The sequence below is a fragment of the Oncorhynchus kisutch genome, linkage group LG3 (genome assembly GCF_002021735.2).
Source record: "Oncorhynchus kisutch isolate 150728-3 linkage group LG3, Okis_V2, whole genome shotgun sequence".
In the NCBI taxonomy this organism is placed as follows: Eukaryota; Metazoa; Chordata; class Actinopteri; order Salmoniformes; family Salmonidae; genus Oncorhynchus; species Oncorhynchus kisutch.
This window is the reverse complement of record NC_034176.2, coordinates 66,676,088-66,703,985: the sequence shown is the minus strand read 5'-3', so window position 1 is coordinate 66,703,985 and position 27,898 is coordinate 66,676,088. Positions and strand designations below refer to the sequence as shown.

The 27,898-nt window shown below is 41.9% G+C and overlaps 1 protein-coding gene across 1 annotated transcript; it reads left to right on the top strand.

Annotated features, from left to right (window-relative positions):
• Positions 1 to 15: 15 nt before the first annotated feature.
• LOC109887888 (uncharacterized) lies at positions 16 to 22,697 on the top strand. The gene is made up of 19 exons (XM_020479154.2): positions 16 to 479; positions 1,482 to 1,562; positions 9,034 to 9,123; positions 10,693 to 10,860; positions 11,061 to 11,153; positions 11,265 to 11,378; positions 11,917 to 12,069; positions 16,401 to 16,526; positions 17,034 to 17,162; positions 17,287 to 17,381; positions 17,474 to 17,579; positions 17,737 to 17,820; positions 18,090 to 18,196; positions 18,295 to 18,732; positions 19,885 to 19,891; positions 20,246 to 20,424; positions 20,715 to 21,350; positions 21,477 to 21,708; positions 22,042 to 22,697. Exons 1-19 carry the CDS (start codon positions 414 to 416, stop codon positions 22,183 to 22,185), a joined length of 3,048 nt encoding a protein of 1,015 aa, XP_020334743.2. The 5' UTR covers positions 16 to 413; the 3' UTR covers positions 22,186 to 22,697.
• The last annotated feature ends 5,201 nt before the right edge of the window (positions 22,698 to 27,898 follow it).

Below are 27,898 nucleotides of genomic sequence, written 5' to 3'. Positions count from 1 at the left end.
CTCAGGGAAAGAGAGAGAGAGAGAGAGAGAGGCAGTCAGCCAGGTGGAGTCAGGTGCTGTCTACAGTCTGGGCTGGGACAGTGTCATAGGTCTATACAGTAGCAGAACAGTAGGGATCGTGTGGAGCTGGTCTGTAGTCTAGCCCCTGACTGACTGACTGACTGACTGGCACTCAACAGGAATACCAGGCCTTGTTCATCAACTGGAAAATGAATTCTACATAACACTGAAGAGAGAAACTTGTCAGAGTGGATCTTTCTTTCCCCTCCCCTCTTGTTCATTCACTCTCTAGTCTCTCTCCCAGTGGCTGGAGCTGGGGGCTGTGTGAGTTTGTACAGTAGTCCAGAAAGAGAGTGAGAGGAAGAGAGAGAGGAAAAGAGATAACAGGGGAGTGGACAGAGGCCAGGGGAGACATGCTACGCTACAGCTCACCAGGTTCGGTCACCACCACCGAGGACAGTCCAGAGCAGCCCAGTGAGGTAAGGAGCCCCAGGGGGCCACTCTGTCCCAGGATAGAACCCAAACATCACTCATTCACCTGTCAGATGAGTAGCATGGCGTGTTGGTTTGTGTAAGTCAGTGTGTTTGTAGACTATCTGGTGTTTGTTTGCTTTTGTCTCCGCTCCCCCCATTCCCCGTTCGCTTTTCTCTCTCTCAATCTGTTTTCCTCACGTCTGGCTGTTCAAGGCTAGTTTTCGTAGCATGTCTACATCACAACTAATCATTCTCACTTTTTGAGTGTTGCCGGTATGTTGGAATTTTTCATGTGGCTCAGGGATACGTGTATCTGTTTGAGCTTGTAATGAGAGCCGAGTATCTGGGAGGCAGGGCTGTCATGTTTATTTGATCAGCCCAGAGCGCAAAGCAGACAGCATCTTTAAACTGCCAATAAAAGCGATGCTCACAGCTAATGAAGTGACACCAAAGGATTTATAGCCAACATAAAAGCCAACATGGAGTTGGATTAATCCTTATGATGATTACAGCGTCATGTTTCACTCTCAACCAAGAGATTGCTTTAGCAATTACAGTATGTTAATCAGCTCCTAGGGCACCTTGGTTTTAAAGGGATGTGTTGAACTTGTAAACAAGATAGTGCTAGCTTGAAGTGGTACAAGGCATATTGATGCAGTTACCTCATTGCAGTTACATTTGCATCATTTTTGTTTGTGGTGTCACAGTCTATAATTATAAATACTGATGGTGACCTGTTGTATTTGGACCCCATCAGAAACATTCCACTGCTTATTGTAACACAACAATCAGGCTCATCACAACACAAATGTTGTGTCTCACATGCTAGATCACATTATATATGAACCAATCCATTTTTATGTCATAAAGAGTGACACTGGGTAACACAACACATTTTAATTTTCATCCAACTATGACATTGATTACTGATGCATGAGCTTGAACTGAGTGACATTGACATTTTATTTTTATGTCTGTGTGTTTCTATCTGTTTTTGATTGTCCCAGAGGAGGATCCGGCGACTCAGACTAACTCTTCATACAGGAGACAATGGACAGAATGAGACCAAGAAACCAACCTCAGGCACAGTGAGTCTCAAAATGCACACCCAGTCAGCCTCACACACCCAGTCAGCCTCACACACCCAGTCAGCCTCACACACCCAGTCAGCCTCACACACCCAGTCAGCCTCACACGTCTTCATCTTCACCACCCTATGGAGCCTGGATTTATCTTTTCTCTCTCTCTCCTCCCTTAATCTTTGCTTCCTCAACCTGTAGTCTGTATGCTCTGCCTCTCTCCCTTTCTTATTCACAGCCCTCTCTATCCCTCAAACACACTCAAGTCAGGTGAGAATTGTGAAGTAGGAACCAGCTTTGATTCAGTTCTAGAAACATTCCATGGACTGTAGCATTCGGGGCGGCAGGTAGCCTAGTGGTTAGAGTGTTGGCCTAGTAACTGGAAGGTTGCAAGATTGAATCCCCGAGTTGACAAGTTAAAAATCTATTGTTCTGCCCCTGAACAAGGCAGTTAACCCACTGTTCCTAGGCCGTCATTGAAAATAAGAATTTGTTCTTAACTGACTTGCCTAGTTAAATAAAGGTAAAAAAAACTGTTTACACAATAGAGACGAGGAAAAGGTGGAACCACTGAGATTTACTGCTGTTACATTATCTGGGCTGTTGGTTATGCAATTGTATCCACACAGGGGTGTGTACAGTACATACTGTAACGAGTGCATTGAGAGTCGGGAAGCAAGTTCAGGGAGTGAGTGTTTTTTGACAACGCACAGACATGAAAACAGAGTCAATAACACCTGAGGAAAAGGGAGTGACCGATATAGAGAAGATAATCAAGGAGGTGATGGAGTCCAGGTGAGTGTCATGAGGCGCAGGTGCGCAAGACGATGGTGACATGTGTGCTGGATAATCAGCAGCCTGATGACCTAGAGGCCGGAGAGGGAGTATACATGACACATACACAGCTGTGTCTGATTTTCACAGTACGCTGCACAAAGTTAGGAGCTGCGTGTCCATTTTCATCTACAGTAGAACTCTCTTCAGTATGCACAAGCCTAGCTGACAACAGGATTACACAGAACCGCATACTGTTGTCTGTTTTCAGATGCCGTATATCATATATAATGTACACGACACATGATAACATCATACTGTAACATTTTGTTGGTCGTCTTATACAAATGTTTAGCCAATAAACAATCACTAAACAATCACGGAACTCTTTTTCATTACATGGTACCTACTTAGTACACATGGGTAGCCTACGTCATAATAAAGGCAGGCATGTTGTTTGCCAGAGGTGGTTCGCCGTTTTGCTCTGTTTGTGTTGAGAAGCTGTGGTCTGGCAAAGTTACATCAGCTAGTTTGTAATGTAAGTGTTTGATAGCACACAGTGTTCTGCTTAGAATCACATTGAGGTTAGGCGAAGAATGATTCGGTCGCTCCTCCACAGAGACTGAGATAGTGACAGAAAGCAGAGAGATAGGTCCATGCTGTTCTTTGTACCTTGTACACTGTTTCTCTAACCTGCCCCACCCCTTTGCCATCACAGTTCAGCTGATAGCAGCGTGATTAATGGTGTAATCTGATGGTGTTTCCCTTCAGAAAGCTGTGCATGTTTACAGCATTACTACTGATGAAAGACGACAGCCAGGTCAGGGTTGAACAATGAGCAGCACAGAGAAGAACAACTTTGGGCCCTAGTTAATTAGGACCCAGAGTTTTTCCTGGTTTAGTTATGTGGTCTGGAAATACTCAGAGCCCTGCTGATGATACTTCACATCTGTGCCAGTCGTATGAGGGCCGTGCCACTCTGCCATGGCCAGCTGTGCGCTTCAGACTGCAATGTGGTATCAGTCTGTGCTGAAGCTAGGCCCACTTAACGAGCCACCCAGCACTAACAAGAGCAGTGCTCTGGAGCGGCCAGGACATATCGCACATTACATTAATAATTATTCCAGCCCATTAACTTCAGAGACCTTACAGATAGAACATAAACAGAGGATTAGTATGTAAGGACGCACAGTGGGAAAGGAGGAGAGAAGGATGATCAAAGTGCCCCCCCCCTTCAACCACATCCCCTCTAGCTTCCCTTTATCTATTGACTTAGCAGGCATGTTGAAGGCAGCTGACATAACTCTTCCCTTGTTGTCAGGGTTTCATTCAATAATGCCAATTCAGTATTCATCAGTACAGTACTTTGAGTGAATCAAACAATAAGCAGATGATGTCACTACAACCTACATCTGAAAATAAAGGTCAGCATCAAACATGGAGAGCGACTATCGTAAAAGTCTGTGGGCTGTCCTTGACACTAGATTATTTGATGGTTGAACTCGCTGTATATAGATGTTATCTTCAGAGGAATTGAAAATATAGGTAACAATAGGGAACACTCCCATATTGTGCACATATTCTTGGTTTGTTAGTCATTTGGAAGTGAAACCTGGGTAGCAGGAGACAAAAAGACTGTGGTGTCGCAAAGAGATGGAGAAGACGAAGAAAGAAAACACATATGATAAGATAGTTAAGTGAAGGAGGGAGGAAACATCTTACATTTAAGTCGGAGATATCATGTTTTGGAAAAGGACAATGACGAAAGTGGTGATCTACCATGAAATCAAAAAGGGCGTGTCCTGTAACCCGACACTCCGTGTGAGACAGGCTTATCAGTGACTCTGACCTGGATGTGGTGTAATGCATCTGCTCCATGTGAACTGCCTGGAACTGTGGCACAGAAGTGCTAGACTGAAAGTTTATACGCCTGCAATGTAAGACCCCCACTGCCACAATGGGCTTGAGTCAAAGGATGGTGTTTTTGAAGTTAAGGCATTTTAATCAAATGGGTTACATTAGCAAATCTTTTTAATTCTACATGACATGGACTCCAGGAAGTTCCACATACAGTTGAAGTCTGAAGTTTACATACACCTTAGCCAAATACATTTCCTGACATTTAATCCTAGTAAAAATTCCCTGTCTTAGGTCAGTTAGGATCACCACTTTATTTTAAGAATGTGAAATATCAGAACAATAGTAGAGAGTATGATTTATTTCAGCTTTTATTTCTTTCATCACATTCCCAGTGGGTCAGAAGTTAACATTGGCTTAGCATTGGCTTTAAATTGTTTAACTTGGGTCAAATGTTTTGGGTAGCCTTCCACAAGCTTCCCACAATAAGTTGGGTGAATTTTGGCCCATTCCTCCTGACAGAGCTAGTGTAACAGAGTCAGGTTTGTAGGCCTCCTTGCTCGCTCACGCTTTTTCAGTTCTGCCCACACATTTTCTATAGGATTGAGGTCAGGGCTTTGTGATGGTCACTCCAATACCTTGACTTTGTTGTCCTTAAGCCATTTTGCCACAACTTTGGAATTATGCTTGGGGTCATTGTCCATTTGGAAGATGCATTTGCAACCAAGCTTTAACTTCCTGACTGATGTCTTGAGATGTTGCTTCAATATAGCCACATAATTTTCCTGCCTCATGATGCCATCTATTTTGTGAAGTGCACCAGTCCCTCCTGCAGCAAACCACCCCCACAACATGATGCTGCAACCCCCATGCTTCAAGGTTGGGATGGTGTTCTTCGGCTTGCAAGCATCCCCTTTTTTCTTCCAAACATATCTTTTTATTATTATAAAAAAATTTTACCCCTTTTTCTCCCCAATTTCGTGGTATCCAATTGTTCCTCCAAACATATCAATGGTCATTATGGCCAAACAGTTCTATTTTTGTTTCATCAGACCAGAGGACATTTCTCTAAAACGTACGATCTTTGTCCCCATGTGCAGTTGCAAACCGTAGTTTGGCTTTTTTACGGCGGTTTAGAAGCAGTGGCTTCTTCCTTGCTGAGCGGCCTTTAGGTTATGTCGATATAGGACTCGTTTTACTGTGGATATAGATACTTTTGTACCGGCTTCCTCCAGCATCTTCACAAGGTCCTTTGCTGGGATTGATTTGCACTTTTCGCATCAAAGTATGTTCATCTCTAGGAAACAGAACGTGTCTCCTTCCTGAGCGGTATGAGGACTGCGGGGTCCCATGGTGTTTATACTTGCGCACTATTGTTTGTACAGATGAACGTGGTACCTTCAGGCGTTTGGAAATTGCTCCCCAAGGATGAACCAGACTTGTGGAGGTCTACAATTTTTTCTGAGGTCTTGGCTGATTTCTTTTGATTTTCCCATGATGTCAAGCAAAGAGGCACTGAATTTGAAGGCAGACCTTGAAATACATCCACAGGTACACCTCCAATTGACTAAAATTATGTCAATTAGCCTATCAGAAGCTTCTAAAGCCATGACATAATTTTCTGGATGTTTAAAGGCACAGTCAACTTAGTGTATGTAAACTTCTGACCCACTGGAATTGCGATACAGTGAATTATAAGTGAAATAATCTGTCTGTAAACAATTGTTGGAAAAACGACAAAGTAAATTTTCTAATCGACTTGCCAGAACTATAGTTTGTTAACAAGAAATTTGTGGAGTGGTTGAAAAACGACTTCAACTGTACATGTCCTAAGGAAAGGAAATAAAGCTCAGGGCACAAAGCAGAATTACAGAGGTATATAGCACAGTGGACTCTTTCATTTTGATACACAGCCAAGCTTATATAGCGTTATGTCAATTAAAGTAGTGAATAGTACAAGGTGCTATCTAGAACGTAAAATTATTATTCGGCTGTCCCAGTAGGAGAACCCTTTGAAGAATCCTTTTTGGTTCCAGGTAGAATCCTTTTGGTTCCAGGTAGAACCCTTTTGGGTCCCATGTAAAACCTTTTCCACAGAGGGTGAGAGTTCCCAAGAGTTCTACCTGGAACCAAAAAGGGTTCATCCTGTGGGGACAGCCGAAGAACCCTTTTGGAACCCTTTTCTTGCTAAGAGTGTAGAAGAAAATATTGCCCATTGCTTTCAATTTTGAGTTCTTCAGACTAGGCCTCTCTCATCTGGTTTTCCATTAATACATAACACTGCCAGTTCAGTAAGGGTCAAATTCCTTTGGCAGGACATTAAAACTGTTTTCACAGCCCCTTATCTGACTGGATAGAAGAAGAAAAATCTGTGTCTGTTGCAGCTACAGCTTCAAAGAATCCAGGACAAAACTGGAATAAATGCTCCCTCTGCAAACATGCTGAAACACCTATATTGTAATATTTAAAATGCAATAAATAGAGGCTGACATATTGAGTTCTTTCAGAGGGTGTGTACAGTACTGGCCATAAAACATAATGCCGGCCATTCTTCTCTCCCATCTGTTGGAATTCACATTGCCTATTTGGAGCGCCTCATAATTTCTCGTCAGCCTGCTCTCTCTGTGGATTATCTGGTGTGGAAATGTGAAGCAACGTCGAGCTCAGGAGGCCATGAAACAACAGTGGCGTCATTGTTCCCCATCTCTTATCTCTGCTGGATGGGCGAAGGACACATTCTCTCTCTGGCTTGATGGGCTGCAGAGTAGATGTTTTGGCTGAAGTTCCTCTGAGCTAATATTTATTTAGTATGGAAGCTCCTATTTTCTCTTAGAAAGAATAGCTTTTTTATACAGTACCAGTAAAACATTTGGGCACACCTACTAATTCCAGGGTTTTTCTTTATTTGTACTATTTTCTACATTGTAATAACACATAACACATAATAACACATGTAGTAACCAAAAAAGTGTTAAACAAATCAAAATATATTTTATATTTGAGATTCTTCAAAGTAGCCAACCTTTGCCTTGATGACAGCTTTGCACACTCTTAGCATTCTCTCAACCAGCTTCATGAGGTAGTCACCTGCATTTCAATTAACAGGCGTGCCTTCTTAAAAGTTCATTTGTGGAATTTCTTTCCTTCTTAATGCATTTGAGCCAATCAATTGTGTTGTGACAATGTAGGGGTGGTATACAGAAGACAGCTCTATTTGGTAAAATACCAAGTCCATATTATGTCAAGAACAGATCAAAAAAGCAAAGAGAAACTAAAGTCTGTCATTACTTTAAGACATGAAGGTCAGTCAATCTGGAACATTTCAAGAACTGAAAGTTTCTTCAAGTGCAGTCGCAAAAACAATCAAGCACTTTGATGAAACTGTCTTTCATGAGGACCGCGAAAGGAAATAAAGACACAGAATTACCACTGCTGCAGATGATAAGTTCATTAGAGTTAACTGAACCTCAGATTGCAACCCAAATAAATGCTTCACAGAATTTAAGTAACAGACACATCTCAACATCAACTGTTCAGAGGAGACTGTGTGAATCAAGCCTTCATGGTTGAATTGCTGCAAAGAAATGATTACTAAAGGACACCAATAAGAGGAAGAGACTTGCTTGGGCCAAGAAACATGAGCAATGGACATTAGACCGGTGGAAATCTGTCCTTCGGTCTGATGAGTCCAAATTTGAGATTTTGGGTTCCAACCATAGTTTTTTTGTGAGACGCAGAGTAGGTGCACAGGTGATCCCTGCATGTGTGGTTCCCACCATGAAGCATGGAGGAGGAGGTGTGATGGTGTGGAGCTGCTTTGCTGGTGACACTGACAGTGATTTATTTACAATTCAATGCTCACTTAACCAGCATGGCTACCACAGCATTCTGCAGCGATATGCCATCCCATCTGGTTTGCGCTTAGTGGGACTATCATTTGTTTTTCAACAGGACAATGACCCCAAACACACCTCCAGGCTGTGTAAAGGCTATTTGACCAGGAAGGAGAGTGATGGAGTGCTGCATCAGATGACCTGTCCTTCACAATCACCCGACCTCAAACCAATTGAGATGGTTTGGGATGAGTTGGACCGCAGAGTGAAGGAAAAGTAGCCAACAAGTGCTCAGCATATGTGGGAACTCCTTCAAGACTCTTTGAAAAATATTCCTCATGAAGCTGGTTGAGAGAATGCCAAGAGTGTGCAAAGCTGTCATCAAGGCAAAGGGTGGCTACTTTGAAAATCAAAAAAATATTGTTTAACACTTTTTTGGTTACTACATGATCCCATATGTGTTATTTCATAGTTTTGATGTCTTCACTATTATTTTACAATGTAGAAAATTGTAAAAAATTAAGAAAAGCCCTTGAATGAATAAGCATGTCCAAACTTTTGATTGGTACTGTATATCAATTACCATCCCGTGTTGTTGATGTCTGTCATCATGGAGTGTCCAGAAACTAGGCTTCTCCTAGCTCTTTCCCCACAAAGCATTGCGGTAGTCCAAACCATTCTTTAAAAAATAAATGTATGGGTTATGACTAAGATGTGGTCTATAAAATGAGTATAATGACTGTTCCCAGTGATCAAAACTACAGTAGACTATTTTCAACAAAGATGGTAATCTGTCATCAACAGTTTGATGAGAACAGGTACATGATCCATGCATTTAATAATCTACCCTTTAGCCCATATCATTATCTGAAAGAGGGGAATGCATTGAGTACATTGAACCATATCGTTTGCAAACAAAATATTACAAGCATTCAGTGATAATCAGGTTACAGGGTTGTGAAATATCTCCATACATTGTGAACACACAGTTTGTTTGTTTCTGTTTGTCTTCTCAGCAAGAGGAGAAGGTTGTCAACGGAACATGGAAGAAGAAGAACACACTCATCCAGAGAGAGAGGCCAGCTGGCAGTGAGTCACCTGTACAGGTAAACTACCACAACCACAACATAAAAAGCTATCATGGTTTCCTACATAGAGGCTTTTGAAAGGGAAAGTTACAGAATGTTATGGTGAGAATATGGGAAGTGACTTCCTGAATTTGTGGTCAACTCTGCTATTGGCGTGTTAAACACAAATATGCAAACTATGCACTGTATATAAACAAGAACATTTAGAACCTTTTGTATTATCCTTGATATAACCTATCCTCAGATAATTCTAAGTATTGATTTCTGTGTATGTTAAACAAATGTTGTCGATGTGTAGTATTGGGTACAACCCTCTGCCTCTGGTAGAAACAGAGGTCATATGGACCTATGTGCACAACCTGGTCTCAGAGCATTTCGTATTATTCTGTACGTGAATTCGAGTCTCTCAATTTTTGTATGATATGTTATGTTTCGTATGGTATGTATTAATTTGGGGATATCCATCACCCACTTCAAATTACAATTCATATTATATGTTATGAATTTTCAAAACCTACAATATGTTAGGAATTTACTAAATGTATGATAAGTTATGAATTCTAGCTAGGTGGCTAACGTTACCTAGCTAGCTAATGTTAGGTAGGCTGGAGTTAGGGTTGGGGTTAGGGTTAAGTGTAGGAGTTAGGTTAAAGGGTTAAGGTTAGGGTTATAGGAAGGATTAGCTGAAAGGGTTAAGGTTAAGGTTAAGGTTAGGGTTAGTGGAAGGGTTAGCTAAAAGGGCTAAAGGGAAGGGTTAGCCAACATGCTAGTAGTTGCAAAGTAGCTAAAAAGTAGTAAGTAGTTGAAAGGTTGCGAATTAGCTAAAATGCTAAAGTGATCCGTAATGAGATTCTTTGGATTGCTCGACATTTGCATTATCCGCCCACCCACAATACTTTTGTGTTTGCCTTAAGTAACCATCTGACTTATGTAACCATACCAAACGTAACATATCATACTAATTTGAGTGTCCCAAATTTATCGTCAAAGGCAAACAGATTCACCTTCCATCGTTTATACTGGAGTCTGTGGCATAGTAGGGCGGGCCATTGTTTTGGCTCCTCTATTGTTGAATAATGTAGGGTAGATAACAGACTCAAATGTGGGCTGGCTGCCTGTCTGGTCATAACAATGGAAACATATTGCTTCTTCACACAGTAAGACGTATTCATTGTGAGACTGATAAGATTCTGTATCTGTGTCACCCAGTGGATTCCTCTCATACTGTATGTTACTGTAAGATAACAAAGGTGCTAAAGCCACTTCCTGATACTGCTGAGCTACAAAGGACCTGTGTCAGTGTGCACCTGTGCTCCTTAAGAGCTCTGTTGGAGAGGAACAATAGCAGGGAGACAGCAGGAGCTCATGTACTGGGTTGCAGAAATATGACACCCTCACTACACCCTGTTTCCATCCCTGCTTCCCAACCTCCAGATTCAAGTGCTCAGCAGCAATGCTCGAAATAGCTGGGCATGCGCACATATGCAAACGCACAAACACTCACATAGAGGCGAACACACACATCTACAGGCTGGTAGAAAGTCTGCCTAGATAGAAACCTGACCGGGTTGATCCTGTCTCCCTCAGCACCTCAGTGCAGCGACCAATGGGGAGCTAGAGACGTCGCTGCAGCGGCAGCACGGGCCCAAGGTGTACGGTGTGTTGCAGGGGACAGGCTCGGATAGACAGCAGGAAGTGATGGCGTGCGAGTGGTCTGTCAATCACCTGAAGGATGAGATGAGTTACATCAAGGAGGTGAGTGGAGATGGAGAAGATAACAATGAAGCTGATCCAAGTTAAGGAGTGTAAACAGCAGAGGCCTACAGTACAGTACACCTGACAGGCCTGCAGGGTATCCAACACCAGGATTCTGTAACATGGACAATATTATAGATTTGCTAATTAAGCAATAAGGATGGATTACTTCAATCGTGTGTTATCTCTGTGCTGCACAGGTGCGAGATTCCCTAGAGAAGGTCAGAGAGCGGATGTACGGCCAGTTTGGAGGAATGCAACATTCGATGCAGAAACTATCACAAGACATCAGGGTAAGACAATACACAAAGTCACACATGACTAATAAGACAGCTAACAGCTTCTTATAAGCACAAAATGGATACAAAATCTGAGAATTGGGTGTGCCACGTGTGTCTCTCCAGACTGCCAACTCCCAGAGGAAGACTCTGGAGAAAGAGGTGAGGGTTCGGACTGCAGCCATGGACAGCTTTGACCAGATGAACAGCTCCCTCATATCTGCCAACATCGACCTCCAGGTACAAGATCAACAACACTGTCAAACAGGCCTGTCACTGTCTCGTCACGGCCATCCCACTGGGCACAGACGTCAGTTCAATGTCTAGTTTTGATTTACATTTGTGAATTCAATGTGAAATCAACCAAAAATGTCACCCTGTGATTGGATTTAAGTTAAAAGTTGGGTGAAAAGAAGATGAAATTCCAGTACGTTGATGGCTTTTTGCAAATCCAATCAGTTTTCCACTTTGATTCAACATCATCACATAGAATTTTGGGGTTGAAATCACGTGGAAACAACATTGTTTGAACCAGTTTTTGCCCAGTGGGATGTCTCATAACCCCCCCATGGAAAGTCTTAATCCTCTTAAACAGAGATGTGCAGCACTATACTTAAGGATATCCTGTCTGGTTCATTATACATGTTTGTTTTATAAAGTAGCTCGAAACTGTTCATCTTAGTTTCAGTGTATGAGTCAATCTTTCTGCTCATGATTGCTGCATGCAATAATGCCCATGGTTGGTATGAGGAATTAAAGAACTAGCTTCCTTTTGCAGAAATCTCTACTAGAGAGCTGTCACAATCGTGTGGACTCCAGGGATGAGATGAAGAGCCTGAGAAGCTCCTTTCAGCAGGCTGAGGAGAGGCTGAAGGAGAGGGAGAAGCAGCTGGAACTTGCCCAGGCTGAGAACCACACACTCAAACTGAAGGTAGAGTACTAATGTAAACACAGCACACCAGCACCACACAGTGGCACAGGCCTGGTAAGCGTTTGCTTTTTGTTTATGGGGCACAGTTTACTCTAGTCATTAGTGATCACAGGATACACCATCCTCACCCTGAACAAGTGCCATGAAGTAGCAATGGTCATCACAATTGTTAAAAGGTTATAAAAACAATTCCAATAAATGCAAAAGTTGGACACCGGATGAAAATACTCAAAACGTTTTAAATTGTTTTATCAATTTGATGGATAGTCTAGTCTAGTCTAGTGGTTAGGATTCGGTGCTCCCACAGCCTGGGTTCGATTCCCGGTCAGGGAACACACTATTTGGCTCCCGAGTGACACAGCGGTCTAATGCACTGCATCTCAGTGCAGGAGGCATCGCTACAGTCCCTGGTTTGATTCCAGGCTGTATCTCATCTGGCCGTGACTTGGAGTCCCATAGGGTAGCGCACAATTGGTCCAGCGTCGTCCGGGTTTGGCCGGGGTAGGCCATCATTGTAAATAAGAATGTGTTCTTAACTTACTTGCCTAGTTAAATAAAAAATACATTTAAAAAATTGACAATTAATGAATGTTCAGGGATTTTGGTGGGAATTCAGGTATTAAATTGGTCAAATTTGCAGTTATATATACATTTTCTAATGGTATCAGTTTCTTATGTGTGCTAAAATAAAGAAAATGATATGGGCTTCATTTGTGTAAATACACTGGGTGTATTTGTATATATAAATGTACTTATTAACTGGATGGTTCGAGCCCTGAATGGTGATTGGCTGACAGCAGTGGTATATCAGACCATATACCACGGGTATGACAAAACATTTATTTTTACTGCTCTAATTACATTGGTAACCAGTTTATAATAGCAATAAGGCACCTCGGAGGTTTGTGGTATTTGGCCAATGTACCACGGCTAAGGGCTGTGTCCAGGCACTCCGTGTTGCATCGTGCGCAAGAACAGCCTTTAACCTTGGTATATTGGCCATATACCAAACCCCCTTGTGCCTTATTGCTTAATTTAAAAAAAAGTCATATTGAGATTAAAAGTCTATTTTACAAGAGAGCCCTGTATACATTACAATAAAAATACAACAATAAAACATACACATATATGTGTATAAAATAATATAATTCAGCACACCATAACAAAATAAACATATTTAATAAAAGCAATCCCATTGAACTACATAGAGGTCCTCAATCAATAATTTCAACTGCCTGAGTGGCACCAGCACATGTAACTGCAGTGAACTCTGCAGACTGTTCCACAAATTAGGGGCAAAAAAACTAAATGCAGATTTGACCAAATCTGTGGAGACTGAAGAAATCTCTACTGTTATCCATTCCTGAGAATGGGTTTGGTAACTTATGATTCTTAACTTAATGAATAAAGTTACATATGAAGGGAGTTTCTGTAATATTGCTTTGTAAATAAATACGAGTATGCAGCTCTCTTCTTACAGACAGAGAGGTCCATCCCACATTTTTATACAGACTACAATGATGAGTCCTAAAATTGTCCCCTGTGATAAAAGGTAATGCGGAATGATAGACTGTGTCCAAGGGTTTTAAAACAGAGGTTGCTGCATGCACAATATCACCAACATCCAATACGGGGAGAAGTGTTGTTTGAACAATCTTTTGCCTATTTTCAATACTGAGGCATGATTTATTTCAGTATAAAAAAACCATCTTGGATCTTAGCTTCTTAGTCAGATTTTCTATATGCGTTACGAAGGACAACATCAATCCAGACACCCAGGTACTTATATTGAGAAACAACCTCAATTTGGGCTCCATTTGTAGCGCAAATATGCAGGTCCTCGGGGTCAACATTCTGTGACCTAGAGAACAGCATGAGCTTGGTTTTACTTGTATTCAACACGAATTTAAGATCTGTAAGTGATTTCTGAAATGAATCATTGCCATGCTGAAGTTCATGAATGGCCTGCTGCACCGAGTTGGCACAGGAATACAGAACTGTGTCATCTGCATAGAGATGAATGTTACAAGTATTAACAGTGTGTCATTAATATACAAGGTGAACAATAATGTCAAACCCTCAAACCCTGAGGAACACCTTTTTGAATCTCAAGAAATTCAGAATGAACCCCCTCTGTCAAGCTGACCTGAGTTCTGTCGCTAAGATAATTCTGAAACCATAAACAGGCTGTATATCCCAGGCCTATTCTTGATCATTTCTTCCGCAAAACAGAATGACCAACAGTGTCGAATGCTTTGACAGGTCCATAAACAAGGCAGCACAGCATCCAAGACATTGACAAGATCATTAACAACTAGCGTGGCTTCTGTGGCAGTAGACCTAGACCCTGATTGGTTTATATTAAAAATAAAATTATCAGATAAAAAGGAACGAGGTTGTACATTAACCAAGTATTCAACAACCTTAGCTAAACAAGGTAGTTTTGAATCCCCACCGTAATGGAGTGGCAGCACATATGCAGATTTCCATGCTTTTGGAATAGTTCCTGGTAACAATGTTAAATAAAAAATGTGGGCTACAATAAAAGGAGATGCACACTTAAGCAGACCAGGCTCCAAATGATTACCCACTGTGGATTTCTGTCTAACTTTAAACCGTCCCCTCGCCCATACCCGGGCGCGAACCAGGGACCCTCTGCACACATCAACAACAATCACCCACGAAGCATCGTTACCCATCGCTGAGCAAGGGGAACAACTACTTCAAGGTCTCAGAGCAAGTGACGTCACCGATTGAAACGCTATTTAGCGCACACCACCGCTAACTAGCTAGCTATTTCACATCCGTTACATTAGCATCCAGGACTTCTTTATCAGTGAATTTCTGAAAAGAAAACTTCTGACCAGCATTTTCTGTATCATTCAATAGATTTTCCCCATCAACATCTAAACTACTCTTTTAGGGCTGGTTTTGAAATACATTTAAATATAAAGCCTGCAGATATAAAATGGTGATTAAATGCATTAATGATATCAATTTGGTCTGTAATAGGGCCAGAATCTAAATGAATTTATTGGGGGACTTATCAGCTTTCCAAAATGTAGCTGTGTTCCCTGTGCATTCAGATAGGGTATTAACATAATAATCACCTTTGGCTTTTTTTTTCTTTTTTTTTTCTAGTTTTACACACAATTTCTCAATCCCCTGACAGACTGCCAGTCTGGGCCAAGTCTGTGGATATAGTTTTGGCCCAGGCAGCATCTCTGTTGTGTATGACTCTGATAGCTCTGGACTGAACCAGGGGCAAGACCTATTTTTAATTCTCCATTTTTGCGGTATAGTCGATAGCGCGCTAGACTACAGGCTAGAAGGTCAAAGGTTCGAGACCTGCTCCCTGCTGTTTCATTACATTGCTGTCAGAAGTGGGATCGGACCTTGCATCCACGACAGTGCGTGTGCTTGTCTGGTGAGCGCGTCCCAGACGACTCCGCCCTATGGGACTCCCAATCACGACCAGTTGTGATACAGCCCAGGATTGAACCAGGGTCTGTGATGCAGTGCCTTAGACCGCTGTGCCACTCGGGAGCATTGGGTCTATAAGGAGCCCTTGGCATTCTATGGAAAAATTTGTAGAATTGCACTAAATTAGTTGTAAAATTGCTAAATCTCTTCACCCTATGGCAAAATGTGAAGAATTGCAGTAAAGAATTGTGAATAATTACTTTAAAATTGCAACTTTTTCTGTACGCACCATTGCAAAATGTGTAGAATTGCATGAAATTAACTCTAAAATGTAAAAATGTTCTCTCCACTGTCAAGAGGGGGGCTGCTAAAATGTTTTGCTTGCAATGTGGTAGGAGGCGTTGTACGCACATGTGGGTACTTCGGCCCCTTATAATGAGTTCAGATTTTTTGTGGCCACACCCCCATCAAAGTTGACCATCCCTGCATTGTATGATTGATATCTCTCTGTGGCTTACTTACACTTACGTTCTTTTAATTTACCTCTCTACTTCAGTCTCAGAATGCTCTGCTTGTTTTCACACACTTCATGTTCTGGTTGTTTCATTCAATGTTCGATTGTGACTCCCCTGATCCTTTGACTGATTGGCCTTCTCTGACCTGCTTTGTCCGCTCTGACCACTGAACACTCAACTTCAATTCTATGTGATGATGAATGACATGTCATTGACAGATAGTTGAAGCTCAAAGAACCAGTCCTCCAGATTTGAACTATTAACATTCATGCCGGACTCACTAGAAAAATACAGAATCAACAGACATTTCTACATGAATGTTCTTTAGCAGGTCTTTGAATCGTCACAGTGTTGTTTGAAATTGACTGATAGATGTGTGCTTGTGTTGTCCAGGTGGAGTCGTCTCAGGAGGCCAACAGCCATGCAGTGCAGGAGGTGACAGCGAGGCTACAGAGACAGTATGAGGAGAGACTTCAGGAGGAGCAGAGGAAACACAGAGAGGAGATAGAGAAGCTACAGGTACTGCTGAGTCTCCTTCTGATATCACTTCGTACAAGCCACTGCCTGAAGAGAAAGGGCGGTGATCGGTTAATCATGCGAAAACCAACGCCGGTGATGTTTTCACCATCTTACATATTAATGAAAAGTGTATATGTAAACCACAGGAGGCTGCTGATGGGAGAACAGCTCATAATTATGTCCGTAATGGAGCAAATGGAAGGGAAACCATATGTTTGATACCATTCCACTGATTCTGCTCCTGCCATTACCATGATCCCGTTCTCTCCAATTAAGGTGCCCCCAACCTCATGTGATGTCAACAGTATGAAAGGTTTCAGTTTCACTCTGCTCATACAAGTGGTATGAGTCTCCCTCTAGTGGTACAAGTAACTCACTATGGTACTGTTAAATGTAGAGTAGCCTAACTTCCAAGTGTTGATATGATAATGAGCCCAGATTAAATTGTATGTTCTCTGCCTTAAAGCTTTTAATATATTTTGTTTACCATCAATGTTTTTCAACTAGGCCCAAATTGACGAGTATATTAGGCGATTAGAGGAGGCAGAGAAGAATGCTAAGATTGCGGAGGCCAAGATCGCTGAAAGGGACCAGAGGATCAGTGAGGTGGAGCGCCTGCTGGACTGTATGGGACAGGTAAGACCCAGAATAACGCATCCAATAATGCAATAATGCATGCAACATTATCTTTATATCTATAGTTTTTAGGTGTAATATGTCCTTTGGGCAAGAATACTATAATAATATGTATTTTTTGCAGGAAAAGGGCCATCTTCAGAAGAAACTGCAGGAATGTGAACAGCGTCTACGCTCGATGGAGGTGACAAACAAAACAGATGCAACTGTAGCAAAGAGGTACAAATGCCAAAACAAAAATGGCATTTTATATGTTCCATCCCATTGAAATGTATATACTGAAGTGATAACACTATAATTAATTATTACAGTTCTCAAACGTTGGAAGAGGAGGCAGGGGAGCTCCGTGAGAGAATCAAACACCTGAATGACATGGTGTTCTGTCAGCAGAGGAAGGTCAAAGGCATGATAGAGGAGGTGAATGACTAAGATGTCTCTCTCTCTCTCTCTCTCTCTCTCTCTCTCTCTCTCTCTCTCTCTGTCTCACTGTCAATGGAAACATGAGTACACTGACATATGAATGTTATACTGATATGCAAAGTTTGTTTCTTTTTTTCATCTTGAAAATGTAAAGGTTGAATCATTACGAGCTAAAGTGGCACAGAAGGACATGTTCATCTCAGAGCTTCTGGACAGAATTGCTATTGTGGAGTGTGAGGTAAGACTGGACTGCGACCACACTATGTACTGTCCACTTCCCGAACATTATGAATGTTGGTGTGGTTTTCAAAACTTTAACTTTATGGATGCATTCATGTCCAGCGTTCTCCTACGTTTCGGATCGTCAATCTGTGTGTTGTCCTTTGACATGACTCTACCTCTAAATTCAGTGTTGCACCTTTTGACACCTTCTGTCTCTGTCTGGTCCACTTGGATTACATCACATCCACCTCATTTGCATGATCTGACTTTGTTCCTTCCTCCTAGAATAATGAGTTAGAAGACAAGCTGAAGTATTTTATGTCTGTACAGAGTGTGCCAAGGGAAGTTGTGCAAACCAGAGAGATAGGAGTGGGCTGTGATCTGCTCCCCAGGTATGAACCACTGGTTCTACTATACACGTGTCTTCATTTCCTGTAGTTGGGTTTCTCTTTTAAGTTTCTTATTCTGTTTTCTCATTTTACTTCCACAGACCTGAAATACAAGGGTATGAGATTGAAACTAATGTCCAACCTCCAGCAGCACATTACCAACCCAGACAAACCCCAATCCACCCCTCTTCTACAGAATACCTAGGACAGTCTAGGACATTCAGATCAGGTCTACCGCCACCCAGCAGACTGGAGTCTAGTTTACTGAGATACACTCCTCCTGAGTACAGCAGGTATCTGTCAACCAACTCCTCAAGATCCTTTGGAACACTAACCAGTCCAACGCTGTCTACGTCTGGCCCTCTAAGCCCTGATCAGTCCAGTACAGAAGAGCCTGCCTCAGTTCCAATCACAGATAAAGCCTCAAGTCCAGAGACGGACATTTCAGCCCCATCCTGTTCTCGACCAAGATCAAGCCCATCCAAAATCTACACACCTTTCATGAAACTTATGGAGATAACAGCAAAGATTAACATTGAGTAATCACATGAATAAATACTTTTTATGAAAGCTATTCAGTATACTGTATAAGGGAATATGTTGCATATTGTGTAAATAGTCTACTGTTCTGTAAATAATACTTGAAAGTATTCAATTATGTTTGGTTTTGTTTACAGTGAATGTTCTTGTATGGTTTATGGAATTCTGAATTCACTATCATGTATGAAGGTTTAAATGTATACTGTATCTTTTTCTAAATTTTTTTGTTTGCTCTCTATAAATTAGATGCAATATTATTTTATTATTAGTCAAATTATGTACAAATATGTAAAATATATATACTTTGTGCCTTTATTAACAGCTTCATCACAGATACTCCACAACTGTGATGATAATCGTTTAATTTTTTTATTTTTATCTATTGGATAATATTTAACTATATCTGACAAAACTGAAGAACTGTATTTCTACTGACTGCCATCCCTGAGCCACTGGTATAAGTAATTTGTCTACACTGCCAGGACTGTGTATATGAGAAGTTATGATAAGCATGATGTGCCTTTCTTGAATGATACTCATCCAGCGAATACTAATGAAATCAGTGTATGTTTTATTATTATTATTAATTATTATTATATGACCCTGCTCGTCGTCTTGACCATGTTCTGTTATAATCTCCACCCAGCACAGACAGAAGAGGACTCCTCTTCTGAAGAGGACTCCTCCCCTCATAGCCTGGTTCCTCTCTAGGTTTCTTCCTAGGCCCTGGCCTTTCTAGGGAGTTTTTCCTAGCCACTGTGCTTCTACACCTGCATTGCTTGCTGTTTGGGGTTCTAGGCTGGGTTTCTGTACAGAACTTTGTGACATCAGTTGATTTAAGAAGGGCTTTATAAATACATTTGATTGATTTGACTTTGGAAATGTGACATTGTGGTGTTTTTATAATCATTCATGAAAATGGTCACAGTCCAGTGGCTGAAATTGTTCATTTTGTGAAGCTTTCAGGGAGGTTATATGTAGCATCCAATTGTTTATATATACACTAGATGACTATAGAGGGTACTGTGTTGAAGCCACCATGACTCCATCTTGGCACTACATAGCTACACCGTTTAACATAATATTTTTGGAACCTATAGAAATTAATTTATTAATGTCTACATTCGTTTTTGCCACAATTATTCTATTAGCGACACCGTAATGCATACTTTTAAATTATATTGTGTGAGCTAAACGTAAAACGTTCATCAATACTGTAGGTAGGCCGTGAATGGCCTCACACACCAGTACAGTAGGTGGCGGTGTATGCACCCAAAAGTTGGATGCGATCCGCCAACCAAATCCTAAAGCAAAAGAAGAACAATATTGAAGGTATCATACTTCCGTACTACTTCCGGTTACAATGACAGCGCGCGAGCTACGTAGCTACCAAAATACAAGTTCTAGCTAACAGGCAGCTGAATATGAATGTATATTTTATTGAACAACATAATCCCATTAAGTGTAACGCTAATGGACTAACTAAGTAATGTTTTTATAGGGTAATTTGAGCTATTCGGTAAGCTTATTTGGGCGGGTTTTAGACTAGTAGCTACTAGCTTGCTAACAATGTCCTCGTCATCGTGGGCAGCTCCATCAGAACGCCAGGGGCAAGTGGGGGATCTCAAAACCAAGAGCAAAGAAGAACTTGGTGAATTACTGTCACGCCAAGATAAATTATTATCTAACAAGTAAGTAACTTCATATCATTCATCTGACAGAAGTGAACTCATGGTTAGTCTCTACAACAACATTACATTATTCTAGAAACTTCCAGCAGTTGCCTAGACAGTGGTGCCAGTTTTGGCGCTTGTGTGTATATACTATCCACCTGTAGGCTAGCTAGCTGACGTTACTTGAACTAGGGAAATGCCTTTTACCCTGAACCTGACATTCCTTTGTTTTACTATCACTGCCAACTACATTTTCTTAAAGTTGAGCTGAAAGCAGTAGTTCATTATTGGCTATCTCTTGTTGACAGACTGATTCGATATGTTATCAACAGGAGGTTTATACAGACCCTTCCAGACAAAGGGAAGAAGATCTCAGACTTTGCAGAGAGAATATGCCTTGCTCTTGCCCACAATGAAGAAGAGGAGAGGAAGCAAGATATGCTGTCTTCTGTCAGGACAGAGCTGCAGTCTAAATACCAGCAGGCTTTGACACAAAGACCACGTGGTAGCCAGAATAAACCGGGAACTTCCCAACATAGGAGACAAGCTGGGGACACAGCTCCTGGAAATGTCCAAGAATTGGACATCTCACCACTGTCACCTGATGTTCAGGAGAGCAAAACAGTTGACACGCTGAAAGAAGACAGTGTGTCCAAAATATCTGCTGCTGGAACCATGAATATGGCCCAGGCTGGTGATGATGCAGAGGTCTCTCCAGACTCTGACAGGACAAAAGAGAGCGACCTAGCGGAAGCCTTGCAGAGGGTCACTCTGTCTGACCACTCAACTGGCTCGAGTGGATCCCTTAAAGACACATTCAACAGACCTGCTACTGGCAACCCCTTCCTTGGAAGGCAGCCACAGAAGAAACCACACTACATAGAAGTCCTGGAGAGGACTGAGAAGGACCCGGTTACGAGGAGACAGAAGTACAAGCCTAATCAGTAAGTCCACATTGTATGAAAGTATGAGAATACTGTATAGTTCAGTGATGCTGCCTTTAGTTATGGAGATGCACTAATATTCTCACCTACTAACTCTTATATTAACTCTTCCTGTAATGTTTGCAGGTTTGCCCACAACACTGATGGCTCCCCGTCAGGGTCTCTGTCACCCAACCAATCCCCTGGAGGCTTATTACCATCACCGGTGCTCTCCGTTGAGGCCAGGAGGGAGCGAGACAGGAAGCACATTGATGACATCACTGCGGCCAGGCTCCCACTGCTCCACTACGGCCCTGCCCAGCTGCTGACACTGGAGCAGTCAGCTGACCTGCTACGCGAACAGACCAGGAAACACCAGGTGAGTGGTCCCTGGGTCTGTCTGACACATCACACCACAGAGCACCATTTAAGGTATGTCCAACAACACCAAAATGCTCACTCCTCAAGGTAACAGTTACCCCACAGATTACATGAGGGAATGAAATGTGTTATAAGTGTTGAGGCAACGTCTACCTACCTATTCCATTATCACCACAAAAACACTGCTCATCTGATGATGAACACTCCCTATGCTACTTCCATTCATAGTATAGCATAGCAGCCTAATGCTTACTGCTAAGCACTTGCTCATTTTCCAGGTTAATTACCCTTTCAATGTAAGCATCTTTCCTGAATTGTGTGTTTCCCTCAGGAGTTGCAGGCCAAGCTGGCAGCCCAGAAGCTGTCTGAGGGGCTGAGGTTCAGCACAGGGAGCTATGTTGTGGAAGGGGGCTCGCTGGGCCCCTACAGGGAAGTTCATGACGACGGAGCCCAGCTCTCCTCAGAGGAAGACTAATCCAGGGGGCCGCAGCAAGGAAACTCTGGTGACCCCTGACCTCTGAGACAACAGTCTCTGTGCCCTGCATCAGGACCTATGGAAGGAAGGGGATTGACAATTCAAAGACTAGAGCCCTGCTTGAGGAGATGGAAAGGGTCATGGGCATCGGGTGGTTTTGAAGGCACAGTGGGTGTCCCTGTCTTGTCTATCCTGGGAGGTAAAAATTGTGTGGGTCTTGGTTCACCATCAATGATTCACTGAGTTGTCACCCAGTCAGCATCCTGTCCAGTTTATCAGAGCTGCCACAGAACCTTAGGCCTCCTGTTGGGTGAGGATGTTTTAGCCTCTTGCAGGGAGCATTAGGTATGCTATCTCACCATGTTGTCAGAGAGTAAAAGATCAGTTGTGTGATGAGGCTGCTTACAGTATTGTCTGGTATTGTTGACTCACTTGGTGGTTGCATTTCCAAAAGACTGCAAAGTAATGACTGTCTGCATGTGAGAAACATAAAGAAATTATTTTTGGGGTGATCTTTTTCTACAGTGTTTTTTATTGAAAATAAAACTCTGTTCTTACCATATTTTGGTTGATCTTATTCTAGAAATGGGAACAAATCATCATAGCCCTAAGTTCTGCGAGCTCTGAAAATAAAGGTGGAAGCGGTTAATTGCGATGGAGCAGTGTGCTGACATTTTCCAGCAGAATGTTTTCTTAACCCCGCCACGGTTTTATGAGAGCTATGACTCAGCCATCATTTAAACCCTGTGATGTTATCAGTGGAGAAATCTGTGACACGCTTTAGAAGATTAATATACGGTCTAGTGAAATATTGCAGCTTGATGGAATCGGGCCCAATGGCTGGAATACATCTGGCTTGCATTTGGCTCATGTTACTTCCCGGAGTGGCAGGGTATGATGGGATGGCAGCAGACTGACATGCCATTTTTCAGCTTTTAATTATTTTTTTTTACTAATGCTGATAAGGAGTGCCAACAACATTTAAAAACTCTTCCCAAACATCTATTCCCATCACCTCCAGTCCAATCCTCCCTAATTGTTATACAGACCCCTTTTAACTTTAGTATGATTCAGGAATTTTAATGAGGAGAAGGAGAGAAGGGATTGAGGCGAGCACAGTGGGGAAATGAGGGAGAATTCATGTCGGTCTGTCTGAGCTCCATGGTTGATGCTCCTTGATAACCCCTGGTAATTGCTGTTGAGCCATCTGGCTGCTGTGTGTTTAGACACAGGTCTGATGGACTCCAGAAAGCTCTGCTCGAACGTCCAATAATAAATATGTCAGCGAGCTCAGGAGAGGATCTTCCTCTTACTGGTATTAATTAGGCCTACCTTGCTTACATAAATGTGGAGACTGTTACCAATTACGGGGTTGCATTTTTCCTACAACTTTGCAGCATGGTTTCCGGCCTGCGCTATCACTCACAAGTACATTGATATGTCTGAGCTGGAACCAAGCATGCGTTCTATGTCCAGAGCCTTTAAGTTGTTCGTTTGGGAGGTTGTTTATAGTTGTGGTGAATCCCACACCCCTTACCTCAGATTAATAAACTGCTCAGCTAGTCTGCAAGTGATTTGCTCCAACTGTGTGTCCGAAATCACACATCTCTAGGGAGCTGGAATAATTTGGACTTGGGAAGGTAAAATGGCATATGATTTTAAAACTGCCTGTTCAAAGAGCAGCCAGCTCGGCCGTACAGTGAACAGTGATGTATAGACTGGCATTAAGCTCAATTTGGATTCTCAGCTAAATGATTGCATTATCCTACATTTGCCATGTTACAAAGTCTGAGGTCATACAATGTTTTCCATTCTCTCCCCTCTTATGTTTTTTTTTTTCTCAGAGCACAAAAGGATTTGTATAATGCAGCAGTCAGCAGCTATGTGATGGTAGTTTATCTCCCCCATTCCAATCACAACCAGCTCTGCCTCCTCTTACTTGGACCAGATTGAGTGATGTGTTCCAGGTTTTTTCGTTTCATTCATTGGTGTTTTGATATGTGGATTGTTGCTCAATTGTACATTTCAGTCTAATTTTCTATTTATGATGTAGAACTTTTTCGATCAATGGTATTCACCGGAAATCTGTTTTCATAACAAATCCTGATGCACGGAAGACATATGTCAAAGCAGGTCAGAAAATGGCAGTGTTTTGATAACGGAAAAAAAAAATTCAGGAATGGGTGCTATTGAACTAGCATCCTGCTGTGTTCTCTCATGGTTGTACATGTAAGTGCAGATATTTAGTATTATTTTACCCTATTCCGCTGCTGTTCATTAGTCTAGTCTGCTCTGTCCAATGAGACCAGGTAACTCATAACTTTAATAAGACAACAGTTAGTTTCTCAAGCCTCTGTCTCAGATTTTTTTTCTGTGAGAAAGTTGTGAGACAGACGGCAGTCAGGAAAAGGGTTGTTTATGTCATGCCTGATGTCTTCCAGAAGAGACATTGCACGTGGCCTCAACAGTCCTGAAAGTGTGTGCAGCTGCACCATCATCAACACCATATGCAGATAAGATCACTGAATCCCCTGGCTGGTGTTACTCCTATTAAAACAGTCCATTAGAGATGCACTACAGCTGTCTGGAACTGGGACTCATCATGCATGAAGTAAACATCCCCTTCAAAATGCTGCTATCTGGTATTTTTAGATGAACACCATCATTTACTTTTCCATGAGTTGAAGTTGATTTTAATGTTTGGTTTGTATGAAGACAATGAAAGGCTTGGTAGTATACATTTTCTTTGTCATATTGTGATTTAGTGCCTGCAGAAAGTGTTCATACTCTTTGACTTATTCCACATTTTGTTGTTACAGCCTGAAATGAAAAAGCATTAAATAGATTTTCGCTCACCCATCTCCACACAATATTCCTTAATGACCTTTGCACACCTGGATTGTACAATGTTCAATATTCCAGTGTATATATGGTCTTGTATTTTAGGTTATTGTCCTGCTGAAAGGTGAATTTGTCTCCCATTGTTTGTTGGAAAGCAGACTGAACCAGGTTTTCCTCTAGGATTTTGCTTGTGCGTAGCTCTATTATTTTATAGTTTTATTCTGTACAGGTTTCCTTCTTTTCACTCTGTCTTTTAGGTTAGTATTGTGGAGTAACTACAATGTTGTTGATCCATCCTCAGTTTCCTCCTATCTCTCTAACTGTTTTAAAGTCACCATTAGCCTCTTGGTGACATCCCTGAGCGGTTACCTCTCCTGCAACTGAGTTAGGAAAGACGCCTGTATCTTTGTAGTGACTGGGTGTGTTAATACACCATCCAAAGTGTAATAACACCATGCACAAAGGGATATTCAATGTTTTTTTTTACCCAACTACCAATAGGTGCCCTTCTTTGCGAGGCATTGAAAACCTCCCTGGTCTTTGTGGTTGAATCTGTGTCTGAAATTCACTGCTCGACTGAGGGACGTGTATGTGTGGGGTACAGAGATGAGGTAGTCATTCAAAAATCGTGTTTAACACTATTATTGCACATTGAGTGATTCCATGCAACTTTTATGTGTCTTGTTAAGCACATGTTTACTCCTGAATTTATTTAGGTTTGGCATAACAATGGGGTTGAATACTTATGGACTCAAGACATTTCAGCTTTTCATTTTTAATTAATTTGTAAACATTTCCAAAAACACAATTCCACTTTGACATTATGGGGTAGTGTGTTTGGGCCAGTGACACAACATCTCAATTTAATCAATTTTAAATGTAGGCTGTAACACAACAAATGTGAAAATAGTCAAGTGGTGTGAATATTTTCTGAAGGCACTGTATGTTAGTAGATACTTTACTTGCACAGGCAGGGATAAATAGAAAAGCTGGTATATGTTATGCAAAAATAACACTTAACCATATAAACATTATTTAGATAGAAGCTGATTATGACTTTTAAAAATTATGGCCATGAGTAGTATTTGATATCTTTAATATAGTGCTTTGCCAGAATAGCATTCTGAGTGATATATGTCAAGATAAAGGCTACTGTACTGTATGTCCAGGTTACACATTGCATGCAGAACTGTATCCTACCGAGGTTCCATGTGGAATACAGTATGCCAGGCTCTGCACCCCTGTGGCCTATAAGAATAAGCCACGTTAGTTTCCCTAACAAAAATATTTATCTTACAGTAGCTGTATCCCTGACCACATATGGGGGAAATAAACATTACATGGCTGTAATAAATTACTATGAAGTTTTCAAGCTTCCTCCAGCAGATGGGACTACAGACGTGTTACCTACAGTATGTAGCTTCCACAGTCTAACACAAGATGGCAGTAGCACCACTTTGTGCCCTTCCTTACCGTACCTGGAACCTGTTGTCTCGCACCTTTTTACACTGGACAGACCACCAACAAACAGTAAACTTTGGATAAACATAGGAAGGTTTTTATTGGCCAGTTGACGATAATGATATGCACACAGAAAATAACTAGGTTCTGTTTTCATGCAACTGCTCTCATGAGGATACAGCCAGTGTTGTTTGTAGGAGTTGGAATGCAAGCACACCAGCAAGGCCTCGGCTTTGATGACACCTCATCATAACATAAAGTAAGCAACGAATGTTACCATTTCTGAATGGATCTGACTGAACAGCTGTCAGCTGTCATTTGCAGTCCTGAGCTGACATAATTGTGTTTAATTCCAGAACCTGCTGTTCTGAGGTGTGGTGGATGTCCCTCATGATTGGCCCAATGGGCCACAGCCCAGCATCTGCTTAGTCCAGATAACACCAACAATCAGCCCAGATCTACGTCTACAAATCTACCAAGAGGGGAAACAGCCTGAAATCCCTGTCTACATCTGTGGCTAAGCGGACTCCAACAACTGTTGCTTGGAGAACTTTGCATAACAATCATGAGGCTGCAGAAAGAAAAGCAGAGAAAAGAGGGTCTAGATGGGCTGAGGCCCATGGTGCGCGGAGAGGGCCAAGAAGCTGCCAGCGTCCCAGCCGCCCCATGTCTGGGCTGGCACGGCATTAAGCGGGCCGTTTAGAGGCCTGTCAAAAGCTCATCACGGCGAGGAAGCCGTCTCCGTGGGGATGCTGCGGGAGTGCCAGGGCACGGTAGGGGAGAGAAACCAGTCTTGCCCAGCAGCTTGGCCATAATGAGGAGGAAAATTCCCATTCTTGCATCCAGATTCATGTAACAATAACAATCCGCTTTTGTCCAACTTTTCTTCTTTTTTTTTTACTCAATACCCTTTTCCCACCTTTAATTTATGCTCATCAGCTATACCAAGTCCATTAATGATGATGGCTTATATTTTTTGTCTCTCACCTATTTATATCTAGTGAAGTTATGTTACGTGGTCACCTCCCAACACATTACGCAAGTCCAGCCGCCTGGCTTATTAGAGGAGTTCTACTGTATCCTGGTGCATGAGACTGCTAACTCTGACGTTGTGTAACATCATTACTTAACTCATGTGGTGTCTTATAGTGGTACAAAGTGAGCATGTTTCCATTCAAAGTGACAGATAGAACATTGGTTGTCTCTGTATATTTGCTAGTAGCCTGGTAGTTGGCATTAGAGAGGTTGTCATGAGGCTCTGATGACTGTGGATGATGTCAGTTATGGCAGTCAAGATGCAGAATATCAGTTTTAAGTAATAACTTCCTGGCTGGGGCATTTATATGTGACGTCAATCTAAAGTTGTCAGCAAAGAGGTGTGATGAGTACAATGTAATTCTGTTTTTCATTA